The sequence below is a fragment of the Sander lucioperca genome, chromosome 21 (assembly GCF_008315115.2).
Source record: "Sander lucioperca isolate FBNREF2018 chromosome 21, SLUC_FBN_1.2, whole genome shotgun sequence".
In the NCBI taxonomy this organism is placed as follows: domain Eukaryota; kingdom Metazoa; phylum Chordata; class Actinopteri; order Perciformes; family Percidae; genus Sander; species Sander lucioperca.
The window spans coordinates 15203968-15227579 of NC_050193.1; the positions used below are offsets into that span (position 1 = coordinate 15203968).

A 23612-nucleotide genomic window follows, 5' to 3' on the forward strand; every position below is an offset into this window, starting at 1 on the left:
GATTAATAGAAAGAAAGAAAATAAGAAACATCTTTCAGTCAATAAAGATATTATAACAATAACAATTGGGAGGGGGGGTATTTATTCATCCCTGCAGTCCTGTCATCCTATCATTTATATTTGTCTCAAGTGACGAAGACAGGCTTTTATTCATTGTTTAAACAATACAATACAATGAGCTTTTAAACAGATCTATTCAGCCTCCTGCGGCACTCTCTCTCTCTCTCTCTCTCTCTCTCTCTCTCTCTCTCTCTCTCTCTCTCTCTCTCTCTCTCTCACACACACACACACACACACACACACACACACACACACAAAACGTCTCAAAAAGACACTTACACATGTTCATATGTACACACATTTGCACACAGCAGAGTCACGTGAATGGAGACATAAACAGGCACACGCCACAATCCACATGCACACACGCACGCACTCCTGTGTGTTAAGTGAAGTGTGAAGCTCAGACCGCCTTGTGTGGAAGCCTCGCTGGAGTGGAATCATTAAAAACGGTCCGTGGCCCTTTAAGTGGCGTCTCTGCTTCTCTCCCGGGCGCGATTCTTCATGCACCGCTTGCCAATCTCTCTCTTTTCTCTTTCTATCTCTCTCTCTCTCTCTCCCTCTCTCCCTCTCTCTCTCTCTCTCTCTCTCACTCTCTCTCTTCAGAGAGACAGAGGAAAACAGAGGGGAGAATACCGCTGCGCTTCGACCAAGGACAGCGCCACAACGAACGAACATTCAGCACCACGGACAGCTCTTCAGGCGCGGCAGAAGCTCCCAACGCGACAGCGGCAAGCGGCGCGGCGCCACTCTGTCTAGAAAACTGAAAGCTGCATTTAAGACATTAGAAGCGGGTGGTTTGTGAACAAATCTGATCAACATTACTATTTTATAACGACTTTGCGTAGGTATCATCCAATAACTAATTACAACGAGTTTGACCAGTGATGCTATTTCCCTATTATCTCCACTGCTTGGAAAACATGCTCATTGCAGAAATGCTGTGTTTTGATACAGGTAGTCTACTGCCTGACTACAGGAGCATAAAGATGTGTCTCTGATTATATCCCTACTAAAAGAAGTAGCCCTCATTTTACTGAAACTATAGGCTACATATTCTCTCCTCTCTGGACTGGAGCCCCCCATCCTTTATACTGACGGCGTTGCGGCGGTGGGCGGGACACGCAGCAGTGACTGTACATGATTAGCTCCTGAAGGGCGCTGTCACCCACTAGCCCAATCCGAGCCGAGCGGTTCGGCCTCAGGCGGAGTTTGAGGAGACCCGCGGTTAGTTTTAGTTTGTGTTGGTTGGACCGAGAGGAGGAGGAGGAGGACGAGGAGGAGGAGGAGGCGACGGCTGTCATTTTTTTCATTTGTACCGACGGGCACGTTTCTCTGGAGCAAACCCAGGCGGGTGTAACTGTCCTACAGTCTCCATCAGCAGGCGTCTTATCGGACGGTCTGTCCCCATTGCGGTTGAACTTCGGCAACGAGAGAGAGCGAAGACGGCTGTTTTGTGGAAGACATTTGATTATTCCGTCTCGGTGTCATTTGGGTGCCTATTTAAAGCCCGTTCAACTTAAATACCCGTGCTGCGTGCCTCTCCACTGCAGATAATGCATTAAAAAAAATGAATTTATGTTAGCGGCTGCGTGTTTGGATGAGTTTCTGTAGCCTATAGCCTACTCTGGACATCGAGGAGGAAGGAAAAAAGCATGTCAGTGAGTCAACAGCTGGAGCCGAAAACACACGACGGATTTCGGTCAACGTCCGCTCTCTCTCTTCATAGCTGACGTATGGGCTTTATTAATCTGTCCATTCATTCAGTAATTCAGCAGGAAGCCGAGCAACAAAGAATAAACCCACTGTACCGCCTCATATTTTGGCGCTGCTGTAAGAGAGATTGTCGAGGAAGGACATCCTTCACCGGTCAACAAATCCAGCGGTGAGTGAGGAACAGTGATGTTTTAGTAGAAACACTCCTCCCTTGACTTATGCTGTGCGGTTACATCAATCAAGAAAACAAACTAACCCCCCTTTTGCTCTTGTTTTAAAGATGGAGTCCTCACATGCAGACCTTGGTTGTTAAGGGTTAACAGATTAAAAAAAGGGAGCTGTTTTGGAAAATCAGAAGTTAGAAAAGAGGAAGGAAGGAAGGAAGGAAGGAAGGAAGGAAGGAGAAGAAGAGGAGAGATAAAGGGGAAACGGAGCAAAAAAAAAAGGAGAGGAGAGAGACGAGAAGATCTCTGGTTACTGGTGGATAAGGCGGCTCTAACGCAGCTCGCCCAGCCTAACCGTGGGACTAAAAAACGGAAGGAGAGGCAGAATGTGTCATCGCCGTTACCCTTTGCTCTGACTGAGTGAGTGCAGTGTCGGGTAGTCGGGGACAACCGGTGGTCGTTAAACCTCCGGTGTGTGCGTGCGTGTGTATGTATGAGGGTGGTGGTGGTGGTAAAAACCGGTTTTTGATGCGCGAGAAAGTGACGTGCCGCCCTCCCACCTTCCCGCCCTTTGCCACGAACCGCTTGTCAACTCAACGGACAAGGCAGCCGAGTACTTTATTTTTCGCTCAATACTTATAAATTCACCACCTTAACAATATTTTCTATTTATTTTTTTTGAGTGCCTGTCTGTTGAACCCTTCACTGACTCTCCAAATCTCGCGGGATATAAAGGAAATAAAAGGGTGAATCTAAAAGAGAGGAGCAAAAGAGATTAAGACAAACAGGAGCCGCCTATATGAAGATGCTGATGTGTGACCGCGGCGTCCAGATGCTCGTGACGACGGTGGGCGCGTTCGCCGCCTTCAGCCTCATGACCATCGCCGTCGGTACCGACTACTGGCTGTACTCGCGCGGGGTCTGCCGCGTGAAGAGCAGCGGCGACAACGACACGAGCCGCAAGAACGAGGAGGTGATGACGCACTCCGGCCTCTGGCGAACCTGCTGTCTGGAAGGTACGTGATCAGTCTGACTGACTGACTGACTAGCTGTCTGTCTCTCTCTTATAGCGGTCTCTCTGTCACTGTGTGTGTGTGTGTGTGTGTGTGTGTGTGTGTGTGTGAGAGAGAGAGAGAGAGAGAAAGAGAGAGAGAGAGCGTGTGTGCGCGCGCGTGCACCAACATGTCCCCCCCCTCTCTCTCTGTTTGTCTAGCTGTCTGTTTTTCTTTCCTAGTGTGTATCCATGTGCATGTTGTTATTTTTCTGTCCTTGCCTCTCCACACACATAACACACACATCATTTCTCCCCTACTGTTTGCCTATGTCTGTCTAACACCATAGGTGCTTGTGTGTGTGTGTGTGTGTGTGTGTGTGTGTGTGTGTGTGTGTGGGCATTCCTTTCCTGAGTTCACCCTCACATCCCTTCCTCTGCAACATGATTAAATAGAATAGGATATTTATTGATACGCTCTTGTTGTCATCACACGCGCTGAAAGTACAAATAAAGCACCAACAGACAAAAATACGGACAGCTGGCAGTGCTATTAGCCAGTCGGCTGCACCACCAACAAGTACCTGGATCTGCACACTGTTGCCAGGACTCACAGTGTTGTTAGGAATATGTTCTTTTGAAGTCATCTTGTTGTTGGGAGCAAGAAAATACAAATTGTTGAGAGAGACCTGTCGATTCATGCAAACACTCCCAAATTACACCCTGATTTGAGTCATACATCTCATCATCATAAGACTCTATGACAAGGTGACTGACATGCACAGTGACCATTAAGTTTTCTCTCTATTTCTGGAGAGAAGTGCAGCGCTTTTACATTGACTACTAACAATGTTTTCGGAGCCAGAATCCACTGGTCATTACAAGGACTGGCACTTCCACAATTATCACACAGGTGTGATGGTTTCTGCCATTTTTTACTTAAACCTCATGTCCCACAGTCCCCTCCACTTGTCAGAAGCAGTGTTACACAATTGCAGCTTCACCTCTGGCACTTCTTGTTCGGTCAATGTCCTTAGTTTGCATCATTTAGTTATTTAGGTAAGATCATAAAACCCCAAAAAACTGCCTCATTAAATCAGGTTTTTCCCCACTTGGCTTCAGAGACACATCCCATCTTTGTAGCTTCATGTACCTTATTGAATCAGCTCTCTGATTCATGAAGCCATATCATTTCCAATCCTCAAGTCTTGTGGCTATCTTGAAAATCGAAACCTAAACCTAGATGAAAATAAGGGTAGACGGGGCAGAGATAATTGCAGCAGATAGACAAATAAGATAAGATAGATTACATCAATTTAAAGAGGTAAAGTGGCTCTTTTTATTTGTGTTCACTTTAATTGGTAAGCAGTTAAAGCATACTTTATTACAGCATGTAATGAGGCTCCAAACTTGACAAAGCGAAGGAAAGCACTAATATCTTAAGAGGTACAAGTGACTACAGTTGGAAAGAAAGCACTGTGTGTGTGTGTGTGTGTGTGTGTGTGTGTGTGTGTGTGTGTGTGTGTGTGTGTGTGTGTGTGTGTGTGTGTGTGTGTGTGTGTGTGTGTGTGTGTGTGTGTGTGTGTGTCGTCTTCTCTTCTGTCATCTCTTTCCACCTTCCTTGTGGAGTCTTGAATTAAGTACTTCATGCTAGTGCCTAGTGCATAGTACAAAAGTATTTTTTCAATTGCTAACAAGCATCAGTCAATACTGAAGCCACGTTTTCAAAACTGTACATACAGTCTGGATTACCAACATGTATATCGGCCAGACAGTTGATCTTACCACCAAAAACTCACTCAAACCACCAAAACACTTCATTCATATCACAAAATAGGGACGTTCGGCCAAAACACTGGCAACACTTCTTACTCAGAAAGCATACATTGTCTCTCACAACAAACTGACCTTAAAACACTAACAGGGAACATTCCATAAATGGTGAACTTTTATCTTTGAAGTTTAAAGGATTTTTCACATAAATCAGTATTTCATTATAGAAATACTGATCCTAAGGATGTCAATCCTTGTATCTAGCTCATTTTAAGACAACAAACAGATGGGGTCAAACAACATTGTAGACTTGGATTTTTCCAATTTGATGCTTCATGACTTGACGCATAATTCACTGTAAATGATTTGACTTTGATCTTGCATAGGGGCAAGTAAACAGTTTTTTACCATTAAAATATGCATTGCATTGCCTCTAGTGTGTGTGTGTGTGTGTGTGTGTGTGTGTGTGTGTGTGTGTGTGTGTGTGTGTGTGTGTGTGTGTGTGTGTATGTGTGTGTCTGATGCATCCAGACATAACCATCTCATTCTGGGGGGCAGAGAATGCTATTACAGGGCCAGATGGCACAGGTAAAAGGCTTTATTGAACACACACACCCTCATTTACACACACACACACACACACACACACACACACACACTCTGACACACACATACTTGTAATTGAATGAATAAATAGACAAATTCTAGGATTTTCCCAAGCCACCAAACAAGCACAGCTGCGGGAGCAATACACCAAGTTAACACAATGTCAGCACAATGTCAGTGCATGCACACATGCACAGGCTCACGTGCAACAGACACCAAAAGCATGCACGCACACACACAATAACACAACTAAAGTGAATAAGTTCTCTCATCTCTTTTCTCATTCTGTCCATCTTATCCCCCCTTCGCTCATTCCGGGTCCCTGGTTGTCACGTTTTTTATAATTTATAAACGCCTCATAAACTGACGGGAAATGGATGTCTCTGACTCGTGTACATGTGGCTTCTAGTCTGCCTGATATCAGAGAGTGAGTGAGTGAGTGAGAGATGCAGGGCGGTAAAAAAACATCATGTATGCAGTGTTCTTACAGTGAATGTATAGAGCAGTCATGCATATGAACTGTGCAGCATAAAACATGCAGCACCTTTTACAGCAACACAGTTTCTGTCAGAGACGATATGAGGCAAAAAAGCCTTAAGAATCATCCTATTTTATCAAAAAAAATATTAAGATGGCATTGATTCATGGAGGAGCTTAAGGTGACTAAAGTGCAGTGTGTGCGTGTGTGTTTCTGAGGTGTAATCAGGCTTCTTGTGTACTATGATAATTTACGTCCCCATTTACCCCTTAACATGTAATCTGTATCAGAATATCACCTGGTTAAAGACAGGGATCTCAGCCAGGTGTGAATGCTATCTGTACAGGTTGACCACATTCTTTAAAAACATCTCTGCCCAACTAATTGAAAGCACACCTAAGTCTACCTCTTCTTGCTATTTCAAACAGCAGCATAAAACTACGGATGACCCTTTCTTCAGCAAAGGAAAAAATAAGTAAACCCCATACAGCAGCATTGGTTCCCATGATGTGGGATGTTTGTTGAAAAGTCTGCCAGAGCTGCCTACCTAAATTGCAATTTATTGCAAGGCACCAGCATAACTTTGCTTGCCTGACAAGCCAGACTCACATCAAGATGTTCGGTCTGGGAACTCACCATTGGCAGGGCTCAATCCGAGGGGCGGGATAAACGGTTGTCTTTCAAATTCCCTCTGCACGTAATAGGACAGTGTTACAACCAACCAGAGCAACGAAGAAGGAATCCGGTCGGCAAAACTCCGAACACATCTTCCTTTTTTACGAATGACTTCAGTGCCGTTGTTTGTTCTTTTCTCAAAGAAAAGCTTAACTCCAAGTCTTCCAGAGTCGCAGCCAAAGCCGATTCCAAAGACCGCTGTTCGCCAGCAGCAGCAGCAGCCATCTTCTTGTTTTCAAGTAGCAGGGAATTCACGCGGAACCGTCGCAACTCTGCTGTCATTATGTTAAGCCCGCCCGCCGACTCTATACACAATGTGATTGGCCCGACTAGAATTTGGCTTTTCCAGCTCGCATGCCAACGGAGAGTTGCTAAACGACTCTGGCTGCAAAATACATTTTCTGCCGATAGGGTGCGTCTAAATTTCTAGGCTAGAACTTTGCTGCAATTGTTACAAAACAAAGCATTCACAGTCTCTGTGTTTAAAGGCTCTCTGTGTAAAAGTGTAAAACGAGAAGAGAAGAAAGAAAGCGTAAAATGCCCAAACATACTAAAGATGTATACAATTTTCATGAAATAATTAACCCATTTACATTCTTTCCAGATAATTATTAAAAATATTACAGTAAAACCGTATTTATACATAAAGCCATATACCTCCCTTTTACATGAATACTTGTGCCTGTGGAAAACCATTGATATTGTCACTGAACACCTGTACACCTGTGCTGCAAGCTACACGGCAGCCACACACGTCTTGATAAACTTCTCTTCAAATTTAAACTCTTCAGATTTATGCATGACAAAAAATAAAACTGTATCTCCAAAATGAAAAAAAAAAATATCAGTGCATTTACTTTAGACTTCTATAGATTAACTTGACATCACATATAGAAAAAAAAACACTGAAAGTAATACAACAAAGAAATACCTTTTAAAAGAAAAGACTGGAGCCAAAAGAGGACGTAAAGACAAATTGCAACACTGTATGTGTGCAATGTATATACAATAAAATGAAAACAAAAGGCTGTACTTCCTGTTAAAACATTATTTCTTTTTACAGGAAAATTTACAAATTCTACATGACAACGTGTTTACTCCCATAAAAATATATTAACACCACAGAAAACGTAGGAAAATTAGGAAATATAACACCAGAATTGTGTTCCCTTCAAAGTAAAAGTCTTCACTGAATCCACATAGGATTGTACAGGCATTTGTAATGTCTTGTATATAATGTCAGATATAGATCACTTGTTAATACCAGGTGTAAATGGGGTCTATGTTACTGTAAGTTTTTGACACTCTTTATTCGTAATTGTCTGTGGTTCCTCTACCTACCGCCAGTGTGTGTGTGTGTGTGTGTGTGTGTGTGTGTGCTCAAGTTGGGACTTCTTGCATGCAGTGACTGTGTTATTGTGTGTCTGTGCAGGTGTACTGAGGTGTTAAGTTCCCACTGTGATAAATGAGCATGAGGAAGCCGGGAAATGAGGAGAGAAGAAAGGAGGGGGGAGGTAGAACATGAATGAAGAGAGACCAGAATGTGCATGAATGAAGCAGAGGAGACGGGTGGTGGGTGGGTAGTGATGGATGAGCTGTGCATGGCCTCTGTTTCAGGTGAATCTCTGGGGAGTGTTTGACCACGCCGGGGGATCTAAATGATCACCTGGTAATAGACAGAAGGAAGAGGGTTTTAAACTGAGACAGGGACAAAAATGATCGCCTAGGTGGCAGTGGGAGGAAGGAGGGCAGGAAGGAAGGTGGGGGGAAGGAATGAAGGACAGAGATGGCGAGCAAAAGGAGGAGAAAATAGGGTTTTTGTAAGAGTTTGGAAATAAATGAAAAAAAGAACAGAAGACAGATACACTATATGGCCAAATGTATGTGGACACCCTTTTCCACTTACCTTGGTGTACTTTTAGTCCAAGGCTGTTAGGGGAAATCTTAATACTACAGCAAACAATGATATTTAAGACAAAACTGTCAGTCTAACCATGTGAAAATTCTTTGGGGAAGGCCCTATGATGTTTCAATACTGCAATGTCCCCCATGCACAAGGCAAATTTCATAAAGAAATGTTTTGTTTTTTTTAGTTTGGTGTGGAAAAACTTGGCACAGAGCTCCGACCTCAACCACATTAAACCCCTTTGGGTTGAACTGGAACGCGGCCTGCAAGCCGGGCCTTATCGTCTTAAGGCCCTGACACACCAACCCAATAATCGGCCGCCTGGCGAGGTCGGTGACTCGAGTCTGTTTGGTGTGTTCCGTGCCGTCGTCCGTCGGAGGGGCCGTCGGCCTTCATTTTGGCCAACCTGACTTGCTGGGTCGGAGGGCGGGCAGTCGGACTCAATGACCAATCTGATTGGTGGAGTGGCGAGCGGGATGTGTGACGAACGCCTCTCATAATCTGACGAAAATCTTTTAAACTGACCTTTGTCGATCTGAAATGAAGACAGATTCAGCAACTGTTTGGCCTATTTCTCGCTTAAAATGTTTTCAGAAACACGTTTCAGTGAACTATTTTCGTAAAATACGAGATCGTATTTCGAACAAGCCGCCATTATCGGTCAGCTGGAGAAGCCAGACCCACGTGATGCGTTCGTCATTTCCGGTTTTAATTTTTTGTATTACGTCTCGCGCACGCGCAGAATGTATGCTCAAGTTGCCGTCGCTTTGGTGTGTTCCGAGGTACTTTTTGGACCTCGGGGAGCCGACTGATCAGTCCGACTGCCTTTTCTGCCGACAGTCAGCCGTCGGGTTGGTGTGTCAGGGCCATTACAGTCGATCCGTGCCTGACGACACTAATGCTCAAGTGGCTGAATGGGAGCAAACAGCTGCAGCCAGGTTTCAAATATTGTGGACAACTTTCCCAGACATAGTTAAGGCTGTTAGAGCAGCATGTTAATGCCCATTGTTTTGGAATGAGATGTGAGGTTAATGTTGGCAACATAGTGTGGCTCGATGCTAGAAACAAGCATGCATAAAAGTGAGAAGATGTGAGAGAAGATGAAGGGGAGATTGGAAAGGAATGAATGAATGTTTTGGTAATGAGAGTAGAGAAAACGAGGGGCAGTAAAGGAGGGATGATGAGAAGATTTGAAACAGGAAGAAAAATGTTTCAGAGAAAGAGAGAGAGAGAGAAAGAAAGAACATGGGCGTTTGACGAAGAACAGAAAAGGTGGAAAGAAGAGAGAGAAAGAGGAGGTGTGCAACCAAGCAGAACCTGTCCTGTTCCCTTTCATCAGCCATCACCGTGGAAACTAGCCTCTTCCTCTCTCTATCCCCTTTTCCCTCTCCCCCATCTTCTCTCTCCTTTCGCCTGGAAAGAGGTAATCAGAGAGAGCAAGAGAGGTAGAGACAGAGAGAGGGAGATGAAGAGTCACAATCACCCACACTGAGCTGTCAGAGGCGCTCTGAGGAAACAAGCAGTCCAATTTGCTCTGCTTTTCAACTTTTCTTTTCCTCTCCCTTGCTCACTCCCTCCTCTTCTTCTCCTCTGTTTTCTTGTTGACAAAACGCTTTATATTCTGCATGTTTGTGTGCGCATGTGGCTGGGTTGTGACGGGCCACTCAAATGCAGCTTTTGGACTACACATCGACTGATTAGGGACAGCTCCCCTGGTAACGAGGCTGTCCTCACCACAATAACTACAGCATTGGTCATTTGTGCCAATGACTAAAACTGCCTATGTTACGCTCTGTAACACCGTAAAAACTTGTAGGGAGGAGGTTGGAATGGGAAGTCGAGCGTGATTGTAACAAGATTGATCCCTGTTTTCATCTGTTTCCTACCAACAGTAAAAGTTTGCTTCTTTTAACTATGACCTTAACCAAGTAGTTTTTAGCCACGCTAGCAACGAGGCTCTAGGGGAGGTGGTGTTTGTCTGTCGGTCCATACACCACTTTGATCCTGACTGAAATATCTCAACAACTACTCGATGGATTGCCATGGAATTTCGTACAGACATTCATGGTTTCCAGAGGATGTACCCTAATGACTTTGGTGATATCTTTTATCTTTTAGCTTTTATTTTTCTCTAGTGCCCCAATGAGCTCAACATTGGTGGGTTTCAGTGGAATGTCTAGTGGATGGATTGCCATGAAATTTGGGGCACCAATTCATATTACCCTCAGGATGAATTTGATTATGCTCTAACTTTCCATCTAGTGCCATCATCAAGGTAAAATTTCAATTTGTCCGATACATTGGTTTATGACCAAATATCTTGCAAACTAATGACATTCCCATCCCCACAGATCCGCCAACATGGCTGCGGATTCTGAGTCTTGTTTCGGTCTTGTCAGACCATGATCTTTCCCTGACCATGACCCAGTCACTGTGGCAATTTAGGAAAGGATCGTATTATTAAATTACCTGTTTTGTCATTTGGTATGAGGGGCTTGTTGCTGGAAACACATTTGGTGTAAATGCTGTGTTTTACGTGTAACCGAGTTGCATTCTAGAAAAGCTCAAATCCTATAACTTCACTGGGGTTAGTTTGAGATTGGCATAGTTCTTACAGCTAGCTGTGTTCCTGTAATAATTAAGATTATGTTGGTGTAGTGGTTCTCAAACGTTTTCTGTCATGCTGAAAGAAATGTATCACCTTTACATAAACTGAATCAGCTAGTAACAATATTTGGGAAACTAAAATAGCATTGTCTAGAACATAGAATCCATTTCTATTTTTGCAAGGTCAATAGGTATATATGTAAGGTCAATTTTGCCCAAACTGCTAAAGCTTTCCCACACAAAAGACCCAAGGCTCTCCAACAACATTAAAAGTAAAGCTGCAAGCATCCTCTCATGTCAGTCAAACATATCAGATTTGACTGACATTTTTGCTTCAAGAGTATCACCAGATTTTTCTCCCCTATCTGTCAATATAAATAATACATTTTACAAACCTAAATCTTTGCTTACACCAGAGCACTCTTGATTGATTATTGTTACTCCTTTAGTTAGTTTTTTGCAAGGGTCTTGTTATTATTGTAACGATGATTTATGGTGTTTCAGTGTCCGATTCTGTAACTCTGCTGTATAAGAGTCAAGAGATGTATACATTGTGTGTGTGTGTGTGTGTGTGTGTGTGTGTGTGTGTGTGTGTGTGTGTGTGTGTGTGTGTATGTGTGTGTGTGTGTGTGTGTGTGTGTGTGTGTGTGTGTGTGTGTGTGTAAGAGTTAGATCAAGGACAAAATAAAAAAAAGCTCATGGCCAGCTCGTCACAATCGTGGGGGCATCTGGACACACAGTTGTTTGTGTTTCCTTTATAACCTTGATTTGAGGCAGTATTTTTGTCTAGTGGAGTATTTTCACTGTTTGGTATGCATGCAGCATTATTTGCCCGTAACTTCACAAGTAGAACTGGACTGATTGAAGCAGGCAAATATTTCTGCTTTAATCTGAAATTATACAGTTTGTTATCTGGTCAGAATTGTCTACTTTTGATATGACAATATAGTTTGATAACGTTGACTCTGTTTTTATCAATGCAACACTGCTTCTATGTACAAAGAGTTTGACCTGGATTGATTTTATAATGTGGCATTTTGATAAGATTCAGCAAATGTGAGCTTCTTTTTATTGTTGTCCTGGAATTTATTAAATAGTTTTAAATCCATTTTAGCTAGGGTAACAAAACTACGGTCAATTCCAGCTCAACATGGGCACCGAAAGGATGTGGGCAGTGCTTCAACAGCCGGTGAAAACCCAGTAAAAGATAAACTACTCAAATAACATAAAGGAGTAGGCCTACACATTATAGAAAATGAGAAATCTGCTTTAAAATAGAACCATCTGAATGTTGCACAAGGTAACAGTGCCAGTGGGACTTAAGTTTAGTTCCTTTAGACCAGAATTTGAGGCTGTGGTTCATAATTATCATGGGGTGAAACTAAGGTCTGGTCTGTTTAACAAAGTAACATTAATCACACAGTCAGTACACAACAAACTAATATTTAATGGGACCACTACAGATGAACATTTAATTTACATAAGAGACACCACCGCTAACTATCCCAGTAACAATTTGGTCCCAATTAAGCACATTGACCATACACGGTCTAGACATATGCTAGAGTTTGACCTAGTCTTGTTATGTGTATTTCCCCCCACAGTCATTCACTATTTAAAAGGTAAGATTTCTATATTAAAATCATGTAAAACTTCCCGAGCTAAACTTCACTTGGAAAATTTTGTTTTTCGGGAATTTACCGACCCTTTGTGACCCTAGTTTCACCTGAAGACGAAGGTTAAATATATTGATTAAACAGATAGCTGGAAGAAAGACAGCACAAATAACAGAGCAGCCCGATCAGGGAACATTAGAAATAGCAGAAAGCAAAGGAGAGGCTGAGGAGAGTGAAAAAGAGGTATGGAGGTGCAAAAAGAGAAAGTAAGATGTGTGGTAAAGCTAAATAATACAAGTGTATCCGTAGTTTGGCACTCTTAAGAACAGCCAACAGTTAGTCAGGAGTCAGTGAAATGAAAAGTGTTTCTCCTTTACCTCTCGTCTTTCAGTTCTCTGTGTGTGTGTGTGTGTGTGTGTGTGTGTGTGTGTGTGTGTGTGTGTGTGTGTGCGTGCGTGCGTGCGTGCGCGTGTGCGTGTGCGTGTGTGTGTTCTCAGGAGCTGTATTATTAATTATCTGTCTATTAAAGTATGGCTTTTTGGAGTTCAAACATAGGTCTTCATTACATAAATGTTCTGTGATGCTTATAGTTAAACATGACAGGCCTGTTTGGGATATAGCTGCAATTATTATCAATATTAGTAAAGTGCACCTTCCTCTCTCTTTACTTTTTTTTTTTTTTTGGGACTGTGCTTTCTAAATATACTATGAACTCTATCATGATGTCATGGTTTTACGTCTTACTGAGAAACTATAGCACACAAAAGGGAGTGTGCATGTGTATGTTCATATGTGCATGTGTATATGCATAAGTGACAGCAGCAGTATACTGGGCCGAGTAGGAGAAACTAAACCACATGACTCACTGAGACACACACAGGCAGACAATCATGCACACACTGGACTACCATCCCTATTCGCGGTGTCCCATAATGCATTGCTGTGGCTGTGGTCGCAGCTGCCCTCAGGACATGTTGACCTTTGTGAGGCAAATATCTCCTGATAGATGTTCCCACTGCGTGTGTGTGCATGTGTGTGTGTGTGTGTGTGTGTGTGTGTGTGTGTGTGTGTGTGTGTTTGCTATCTTAGTACATATGCTGTTTTGTTTCCCTGTGTGTGTGCTCGTTAGTTTGCTGTTAGACTTAAAAAACAGCAAATGTGTGGTTCTGACACACATGCATCCATCACACAAAAATACACCCACACAGGCACACACACACACATACACACACACACACACACACACACACATACAAACACTTTAATTCCCAAGCACAGGCATATATGACCTTAATGGCGCACCAAATTAGAGAAATAAACCAGCAGTGTGACGCAGTCAGTCCCAATTAAATATTAGCTTTCATGTCCATGTTACTAGTTGTACAATTAATGTGTGTGATTGCATGATTGAAAGCGCTATCTCTATGTGGAACTGACACAAACAGAACAGGACATTTGTGTAGATAGGAGTCAAGCCAGTCTACATAAATGTATCCTACTGTGCTCAGACCTCTTCAGAATAATCTCTATGCTGTTTCCTCCAAGCTATTGTAATATCAAATTCCAACTTTTTCCCCAGATAACAGTCTTCTTCCTTTTAATAATACAAAATTATTAACATTTAACAATACATTTAAAAAACACATTGACTAACATGTGATGTCAGGCATAAAGTTCATCTTGACCGTGATTATTCTTCCAACGTTCCAACGGTGTGCTATCCAAGCGCCCCAACGATAGTACGAGCAGATCCCAGTAGTTTGTCTTGTTTGAGTTGTAATAAAGCTGGAGGAGGGAAATGAGCTTATAAGAGATGTCTATGGTCTAGTTGTTCATATTCCATGATATTTGAATTTATAAGTAGCCAACTGAATTATATCGTAGCACCATTTTCCTTTTAAATACAGGTTGAATTGCTATGGCTAATGGCTTGATTGTAATGGTATATAATAAGAAGAAGAATGAGCAACCTTGTCTGGCTTCACACTGAATGGAACTGTTGAGTTATGTTATTATTTGTATAAACATTATAGTTTACAATCCAGTGTACAATCTTGGGTCCAAATCAGCCAAAGTAATATTGCTAAGGACTACATCCAAATGGCCACTGATATAATTTCACTAGAATTTGGGTAAGCACATTTAATAATAAAAGTGGCCATTATGAACCGCACTGTAACTGATCTTTGTACTTCAGTTTAAATGAGATGGTGGGTGAAGTCTTGGGGAGAAGGCCTTAATCGCTGCAATAACCTCTACTGCTTGTCAAAATCTACTACTTGTGTTGCATCTTATTAAGGGGTAGTAATATGAGCAACATTCTCCACATTTCCATTTAAAAAACATTAATTATTCTAGATGTGTTGTGATGCAGATGAGGTATTAGTATTTATTTTTTTAGTCGGGTGCTTTATCACCCCATTTGATAAATGCAATTTTGTAATGTTTTCTAGGAGGTGCTTCTGTGTAATGCCATTGAATGAAAGACCTACACTAAAATAATCAATTTACTTTTGCTGAGAGGTTTTACTTGTAGGTGTAGGTGGTCTTTCTCTATCTCTGCCTTCCTCTGTCTCCTCTGGAGGTGTTCTCCTGAGCCAAAAAGCTTAGTGATATTCAAATAAGCCATTGCAACCTGTAGGGTTAATATCCTTGAAGTTGAAGAGTTGAAGATGTCAAAAGAAGAAGGTTGAAAGAATAAAAAATATAAGAAAAGAATAAAATTTGGATGGAGGGACTTTAGCGCTGGGTTTGTTGACCGTGTGTGTATGTGTGTCTGATTTCGGTTATTTTTAGCAGACCGTCTTTATTTTCTAGAAAGTAATAGTGTGAGATCATCAGGTACACTAACACAGAAGTGTGTGTGTGTGTGTGTGTGTGTGTGTGTGTGTGTGTGTGTGTCTGTCTGCTTTTTCTTCAGTTGTGATTTAGATTCTCAGCCTCTAAGAGAGAAATAAAAGCAGCCATCCATCTCTCTATTCCCTCCTCCCCATCCTGTGTGTGTGTGTGTGTGTGTGTGTGTGTGTGTGTGTGTGTGTGTGTGTGTGTGTGTGTGTGTGTGTGTGTGTGTGTGTGTTCTTCTTTAACTATATTCGTGGGGTCCAACAACCGGGAGTCCAGTATACTTGTGGGGTCCGGACAGCTTTGTGGGGCCAAAATGCTGGACCCCACAAGTTTAATGGTCTGTTTGAGGGTTAAGACTTGGTTTTAGGATTAAGGTTAGAATTAGGTTATGGTTAGGGTTAAGGTTAGGGTTAAGGTTAGACATTTAGTTGTGATGGTTAAGGTTAGGGTAAGGGGCTAGGGAATGCATTATGTCAATGACCGGTCCCCACAAAGATAGTGAAACGCACTAAGTATGTGTGTGTGTGTGTGTGTGTGTGTGTGTGTGTGTGTGTGTGTGTGTGTGTGTGTGTGTGTGTGTGTGTGTGTGTGTGTGTGTGTTTGGCGCATCACTTCATTGGCATTTCATTGCATGAGGTGCTCTATACATCAGGGTGGTTCGATACATTAAAAGGCAGGGGGTTTAATAAATTTCCCGTCTGGCAGAAACAAGGCAGAGCTCTGTTTGATAATGCTTCACACCTTGATGCGTCCAACAGGAACAGCTAAGGCTACAGTTACCTTCTGTGACTCCAGTCAAATAAGGCCACTTGAAATAATACAGAGCGGTACTCGGCTTATTAGCTTTAAAAAAATAAATAAACTTTATATTATTATTATTATTATTATTATTATTATTATTACACTATATACTGTAGGCTACTTAAAGATTTACATCTTCAGTAGAATACAATGGACTTGGGGCTGTGAGTGACAGACAGGGTAGGGAAGTCAGAAAGTATTAAGAAACTAACTGCACATAGTTGATTTTGGTCTTTTCTTTGGGTTTCTTGACAATAAATCCAAAAAAGTACAGCAGGCTTATTCTTTAATATTCCTTTATGTGATTTAAGGCTTCAACTAATGATTATTTTAATTATAGATTAAATTGTTTTATATATATTATAAATTATAAAAAGAAATGCAGACACAGATTTAAGTATATGCAGCCATAGCATCCATTTTTATTTCATGTGTGGGTATACACAATCCAGATATGAATTTCTTTTTAATTTGTTCTCTATGGATACCACATTTTCAACCAAAAAAGCAGAAAATCACTAATGAAAGTATGAAAAGGATAAGAGGGTGTGCAAGGATGATGTATTTGTCTGTATTTGTTGAATTAGTAGTACATCTATCAGTATGAGAGTGTGGCAAAACAGACTTTGATTCATATGGAAGTTTTACAGATTATTACTTTATTTAATCTAGAAATCAAACACTCTTTAAATGTCTTTTTTGTCAATCAGAGTCTCAGTCGAAGGTTAGTTACTATCTCTGACTGCATGAGCTGGATGAATCAATTAATGAATGATTTTCAGTGAGTGCGGGTACTGGAAAGAACCTCTTCATATGCAAATAAGCCATTAGCTTGAGTCGTCCGTTGTCCGTCGCCAGCCTCTATCCTCCCATTTCTCTCTAATTCTCCCGTGCCATTTTACCACCAAACCTCTTTCAACCAGCACTTCCTCTCTCTTCGTCCTCCTTCATCTCGTTTTTCTCTACTCTTCCCTTCATCCCACATCCGTCCCCCCCCCCCCCGTCTCCCTCTGTCTCTCTCATATCCCTTGTAGTGTTGACCATGTGTGAATGGGACTGAATGATGGGAATGAAGCTACATGCAGAGCACACACACACATACAGATGGATGTGTGTGTGTCTGTGTGTTTGTGGAGTACTTGTACAAAGGAGGATGAGTCACTCGGCACGCTCGTAGGAGACTGCATCCTAGTCAATACAATACAAATATACACACACACACACACACACACACACACACCCCAACTGTCATACACTGATATAAACAATCTAGATACAGAAGGCTTTTTTTACATGCATGATTGATAGTGTTCATCTATCAGTTTAATGAGCTTGGCTGATGTGTGTGTGTGTGTGTGTGTGTGTGTGTGTGTGTGTGTGTGCGTGCGTGCGTGCGTGCGTGCGTGCGTGCGTGCGTGCGTGCGTGCGTGTGTGTGAGAGCGAGAGAGATCAGGCTTTTCATTGGTGTTTCCCGCACATACCCTGAAGGCTACAGCTCTCTCTCTCTCTCTCTCTCTCTCTCTCTCTCTCTCTCTCTCTCTCTCTCTCTCTCTCTCTCTCTCTCTCTCTCTCTCTCCTCCTCCTCTTCTGCTGTTTTTTCTGCCTGTGATGTATATTCATGTCCACGTACAGGATGTGTACATGTTCACCTTCCTGAAAATATGATCTGATGCAATACAATCACACAAGAAGATAATTGATTGCCAAAAGCAATCCTGCTCAAATACCCGTATTTATTTGCTATTATATTTGACATTTTCATCACTAAATGATTAATCTTTTAATCCAAACCATACTGACAGATTCATTCAAGATTTAGTTTTATTGTCACAGAGGGATAATTGTTTTCACAGCCAGTACACAGAAACATACAGATGAACACATAGCAACATATATACACTTGGCAACTTACAGATTTAGACAATACACAAAATCTTCATGCATACCTTCGTTCAATTATCCCATCTCATAACAATGTCAGCGAGGAAGGAACAAACCGCTGCTGAAGCGAGCTCCATTTCAACCTAGTGCTAACCATACATTAAAGGGGAACTATGCAGTTTTTTTATCTTAATATACCTTAACTGAACAGCTTCGGAGTCATTGGAATGGTTATATGACTTTTTTCGAGTTGAATGATGGTCGTCTCGCTCCCCCCTAGCGCCTGTGAACAGAAAAACCACCCTTGCAACTTTGGGCTGGCGAGTCGCCGGCCTCAGCGTCAGGAAGTATTTCATGATATCAGGTCTCACGATGCAACAAATTGCTTCACAGCACTGCACACATACGCCCATTCAGAAACCGGCTAACAAGGTAGTGATGGTATGGTAGTTTTTCACACTATCGTCATGGCTGAGCCGGCAAAAAAGAAGCAGAAAGCTAGGAAAGCATTGTCGGTGGAACAGAGAAAGAGGAAACGGCAGACTGACCGAGCGAGAAGTCAGACACGAGTTAACATAGGAGCTGCCAAATATTTATTCCGAAGCTGTAGGGGGAGCTCTATAGAGAAACCTGCCAGCAAAAAGCAAGAAAACAGCGAAGAAATGGCCAAAACTGCATAGCGCCCCTTTAATGTTGCTGTAGACACTGCTACCTGTTACGGTAATACAGTGCACAGCTTTGTTGAATACTCGATTCTGATTGGTCAATCACGGCATTCTACGGTCTGTTATGTCTGTATAGCAGACTGTTTCTATGACCAGAGTTCTGATCACAGACTCTGGAGGACCATTTTTAATTCAATAAAATCATTTTTATATCAATATTTTGTGTCAAATTATTGATTTCTTTAGTAAATAGCTGTGTAATAGGCGGGATAATGTAGAGCAAGCCAGTCATTATTGCGAGTTGAATACAGTTGGCCTTATCAGAGCTAGCAGCTAATATATATATATATATATATATGCACAATAAATCCTTTCTGTTTTATTAGTGTGTTTTGTTTTCAATTTGTTCAATGACATAACTGGTTTTGTCCATAACTGATGACTGATGTCTTCCACTGAGAATTGATCAAATATCCAGACTTCACCAGTATGCATGGTTTATAATATTCTAAATTGGCTAGTAGAAATTGTGTGTGTGTGTGTGTGTGTGTGTGTGTGTGTGTGTGTGTGTGTGTGTGTGTGTGTGTGTGTGTTCGATAGTACTTAATTTGTCTTGTGGAACAATAAAGATCTGAACTTAACTAATCTGTGTTTCTCCTCCGCAGGAACATTCAGAGGTGTGTGTAAGAAGATCGATCACTTCCCAGAGGATGCGGACTATGAAGCAGATGCTGCTGAATACCTCCTCCGTAAGTTTGATATGATGATGTATTTCGGACCATTTTTATCATTAACAGATTGTGACAATATTTTATCTGGTGTCACTGTCAGGTCAAGGTTGCTATGAATTTTGGACAAGACCTGGAAATATATTGATAAGACCTGAAATCGTGATTTATAATAATAGTATACTAACCCAATCCAATATGAAAGGTTAAAACTTGACTTGAAATAATTATGTTGACCATTCTAAGTTCTGTCCCCCTTACTTACTGTTGCTATGTCTGTCAAGCTTTTCATTCCAGCACTTTTGCAGTTTACAATGATAATAGGGTCTGATCTACCAAGGACAACTGTCGCTAACTGTGTGGCTAGCTAAATATGCTAACTACGCTATTATTTGTTCCATGAGTTGGTTGAAAAATATTAAAAGGAGTCTTAAAGGGACAGTTCAAACCCTAAAATCAAAAATACCTATTTTCCCTCTTACCTGTAGTGCTATTTATCAATCTAGATTGTTTCCAGTGTTGGAGATATCAGCAATATCTCCAACAATAAGATGTCTGCCTTCTCTCCAATATAATGGAATAATATGGCCCTCAGCTTGTGGTGCTAAAAGCGCAACCAGGTCGGTGGATTATCTCGAGAAACCGGGTTTCTGGACAGAGCCATTGCTGTTGAGTTTTTCAAATGTAGCCATCTAGTTCCATTATATTGGAGAGAAGGCAAACATTTCTACTGCCGATATCTCCAGCACTGGGCAACTCACACCAAAAAAAAATAATCTTGATTGATTAATAGCACTACAGGTAAAAGGAAACATATTTATTTTGTGATTTTGGGGTAAACTGTCCCTTTAAATTTGCACTCGATGCATGATATGCTAAAAGATTGAGGCAATAGCTGCACATTGCAAAAAGTCAGCTTTCTCATCATTTGATCATACATGTAGAATATATGACAATAAAATAAATTGCATTTGTCTTGTATTGCAATGTACAGTTATTCAAAGTGTTATATAAGGAAGTAATGTGAGATCTAAGTCTTATTACATTCCAGATAGATGAACAGAGAGGGTATAATGGAGAGAACATCATATATATACAGATGCCACGGTTTTATCTGCAAATACATGAGAAAAATGAGGAAATACACATTGCCATTATGAAATTGACAAAAGAGACATGTGGGAGCACCTTTACAGAGAGAATAATAGGACAGAAGTAAAAAGGATGCAGTCACGAAGATAGAGAGAGGATGGTTTAGTGGAAAAAAGAGAGGAGCGGGCTGTTTCTGTCCTTTCTCCCACAGTAAACAAAGAGTAAAAATGGACAGAGAGAGAAAACAGCAACAACAAAACACAGGGAAAATGGATTCAGCCTATGCTTCTTTTCCACTGCTCCACTGAACACAGAGCAACATCCCCAGAGGCAGCCAATTAGACCACAGGCCTCAGCGCTGGCCAGCCAATGGGGAGCGGGGACCTAGTGACCGGCATTTCATACACAGCCCACGGGTGTGGGCCACAGGGGCGGGGCTTGTACACTCAGCCGTACAACACTATTGGTCACTGCCTCTGTCAGTCATGCTGGGAATGTTTTTTAACACAAGAAGCCTAAAGAAAAGAAATTCAGAAACGCAAACATGTTACTAGTTAGATGATTTAAAAAATAATTGTAATGATACACCTGATGAATGAGTACACATCGGCTGTTCAACCGATCTAAACATACCGCACAGCTCAGTTCTGCATGACAAGCTGTTTGCAAATATCCTTCAATATGTTGTCACATCATGTACACATATGGGGTTTTGACAGATATGTCACTCCTACTGCAGCCTCGCTTCCATTTTCATCATCTCTGCTATTCATTAATTTGCCTTGCATATGTGTCAGTGCGACTCTCCATCTGTCTTGGTTTTTGTCCATCTTTTTCCTCTACATCCATCTCTCTCTCTGAAGCAAGGCCTCTGAATGCTTTACTGTAACATGTTCTAGATTCAGACTCAGTCAAGCATGTAGCAGCACTGGCGTATGCGTGCGTGTACGTGTGTGTGTGTGTGTGTGTGTGTGTGTGTGTGTGTGTGTGTGTGTGTGTGTTCTTGTTTAACTACATTTGTGGGGTCCAAAAACCGGGAATACAGTATACTTGTGGGGTCCAACCAGCTTTGTGGGGCCAAAATGCTGGACCCCACAAGTTTAAAGGGTTGTTTGAGGGTTAAGACTTGGTTTTAGGATTAGGGTTAGAATTAGGTTATGGTTAGGGTGAGGGTAAGGGTTAAGGTTAGGCATTTAGTTGTGATGGTTAAGGTGAGGGTAAGGGGCTAGGGAATGCATTATGTCAATGACAGGTCCCCACAAAGATAGTGAAATGCACCCTGTGTGTGTGTGTGTGTGTGTGTGTGTGTGTGTGTGTGTGTGTGTGTGTGAGATGCAGCTCTGCCCTCCAACACAGTGGATTTGAGGTGTATTCACACCCATTCGTGTAAGAATTATACAGTCTTACCATACATGGTGAACCATTGTATGTATGGTTGTATGTATGGTCTCTCTTTCTTTTTCTTTCTACAAATATTGTAAAAGTTGTTTTTCTTTCCATTGACTCATTGTTTAGTACTGTATATCATCTGCTATTTTGAGATGTGTAATCCTCCTGAATGGTGCCATAAAGCAAACCAGCAGAAAATACTACAAAATGGGACCAGAGGTTGGCAGTATTTTCAGTGATTTTGTTTTTGTACTTTAATTACAGTTTAATTAAATGAATCTATTCTTCACAGGCAACATCTTGACTTTAAAGAAAAGGTTGGTACATGGCAGCAAGTAGATCTTTAACTCATTTCATGGTAACAGGGGAAGACATTACTACAAATTATGGTGTAGAAAGAAAAACAATAAATTAATGAAGTTAAAGTAAGGAGCACATATTTATAAAACTGAGGGACCCAGTCAACACTACAATTAAACATTCACAGGATGTTCTTACCTCTGATTGAAAGTAACTAAAAAGTCACTTTTTTTTTAAAAGGTCCCTTTGGAAATCTCATCGTCCAAACTACCTTTTAATCTACTGAGCATAGACTCATAGGATGCTATAGCTACCATACCAATTACCCAATTTTTCAAAACTGAAAATTCAAATCCAGCTTTTTTTCCATCACCTTAAAGGTGCTGTACTCGAAATACTGAAAAAAAGTGGTCTGGGATTTCCTCCACATGGCTCTCACAGACCGCTCCCTAACTCGACAAATATCAACGCTTTGTCACAGCCCCCAGTGTCTGATGCTGACGCACAAGGCACTCACATGCACTAACATGCACAGAGAGAGTGTGACTTCATTCTCTGCTCAGGAAGCTCCACTGTATCTGTACATTGCACATTTTACTGCTATATTAATGTTCTGAATGTCGAGTACAGCCCCTTTGAAAACAGTTTTGGACACTGTATTTGTACCCACCATAGTAACTGAAAATGCACATTTTGTACAGTACATTTGGTATTTGAGATCTGTTTCCAAATAAACATTAACATGGAGTCAAAGGGTTTGCTGCAAAACAAAACATTCACCCAAGACTTCCACTTCCATACCTTTCCATTATAAATGTGTTTCCACACTTTTTCGTGTGTGTGCGTGTGTTTGCGTGTGTGTGTGTGTGTGTGTGTGTGTGTGTGTGTGTGTGTGTGTGTGTGTGTGTGTGTGTGTACAGGTGCTGTGCGGGCCTCCAGTATCTTCCCCATCATGAGTGTGGGTCTGCTGTTCCTGGGGGGGCTCTGTGTGGCCGCCAGTGAGTTTTACCGGAGCCGACACAATGTCATCCTCAGTGCAGGAATCTTCTTCGTCTCTGCAGGTTTGTGTGTGTGTGTGTGTGTGTGTGTGTGTGTGTGTGTTTCTCAGGAGCTGTATTATGAATTATCTGTCTATTAAAGTACGGCTTTATTTTGTTGTTCTTTGCTGAAGGACACATCTTTTACATATTGATTATATTGTTTCTCCCAAAAAAATACATTGGCTATTGATCAACAATTGTCACCTTTTTGACCGAATTTTAACCTTCTTGGCTGCACATGTTTTATATTGAAGTTGTATTGATTTTGTTGATTGCTTAT

At 41.6% G+C, this 23612-nt stretch overlaps 1 protein-coding gene across 3 annotated transcripts in view; it reads left to right on the forward strand.

The window, feature by feature from the left end:
* The first annotated feature begins 682 nt into the window (after positions 1-682).
* Positions 683-23612, forward strand: part of cacng3b (calcium channel, voltage-dependent, gamma subunit 3b) — a 31006-nt gene continuing 8076 nt past the window's right edge. For 2 of the 3 annotated variants that reach the window (XR_004896173.1, XM_031320861.2), the window contains exons 1-3: positions 683-2956; positions 19449-19532; positions 23213-23353. Coding sequence is in view for 2 of the 3 variants with exons in the window: in XM_031320861.2 (XP_031176721.1) it covers positions 2740-2956; positions 19449-19532; positions 23213-23353 (442 nt within the window). In the remaining variant the exon portion in view is untranslated. The remainder of the gene's footprint in view (positions 2957-19448; positions 19533-23212; positions 23354-23612) is intronic. The other variant, XM_035996609.1, reaches the window with a different exon arrangement.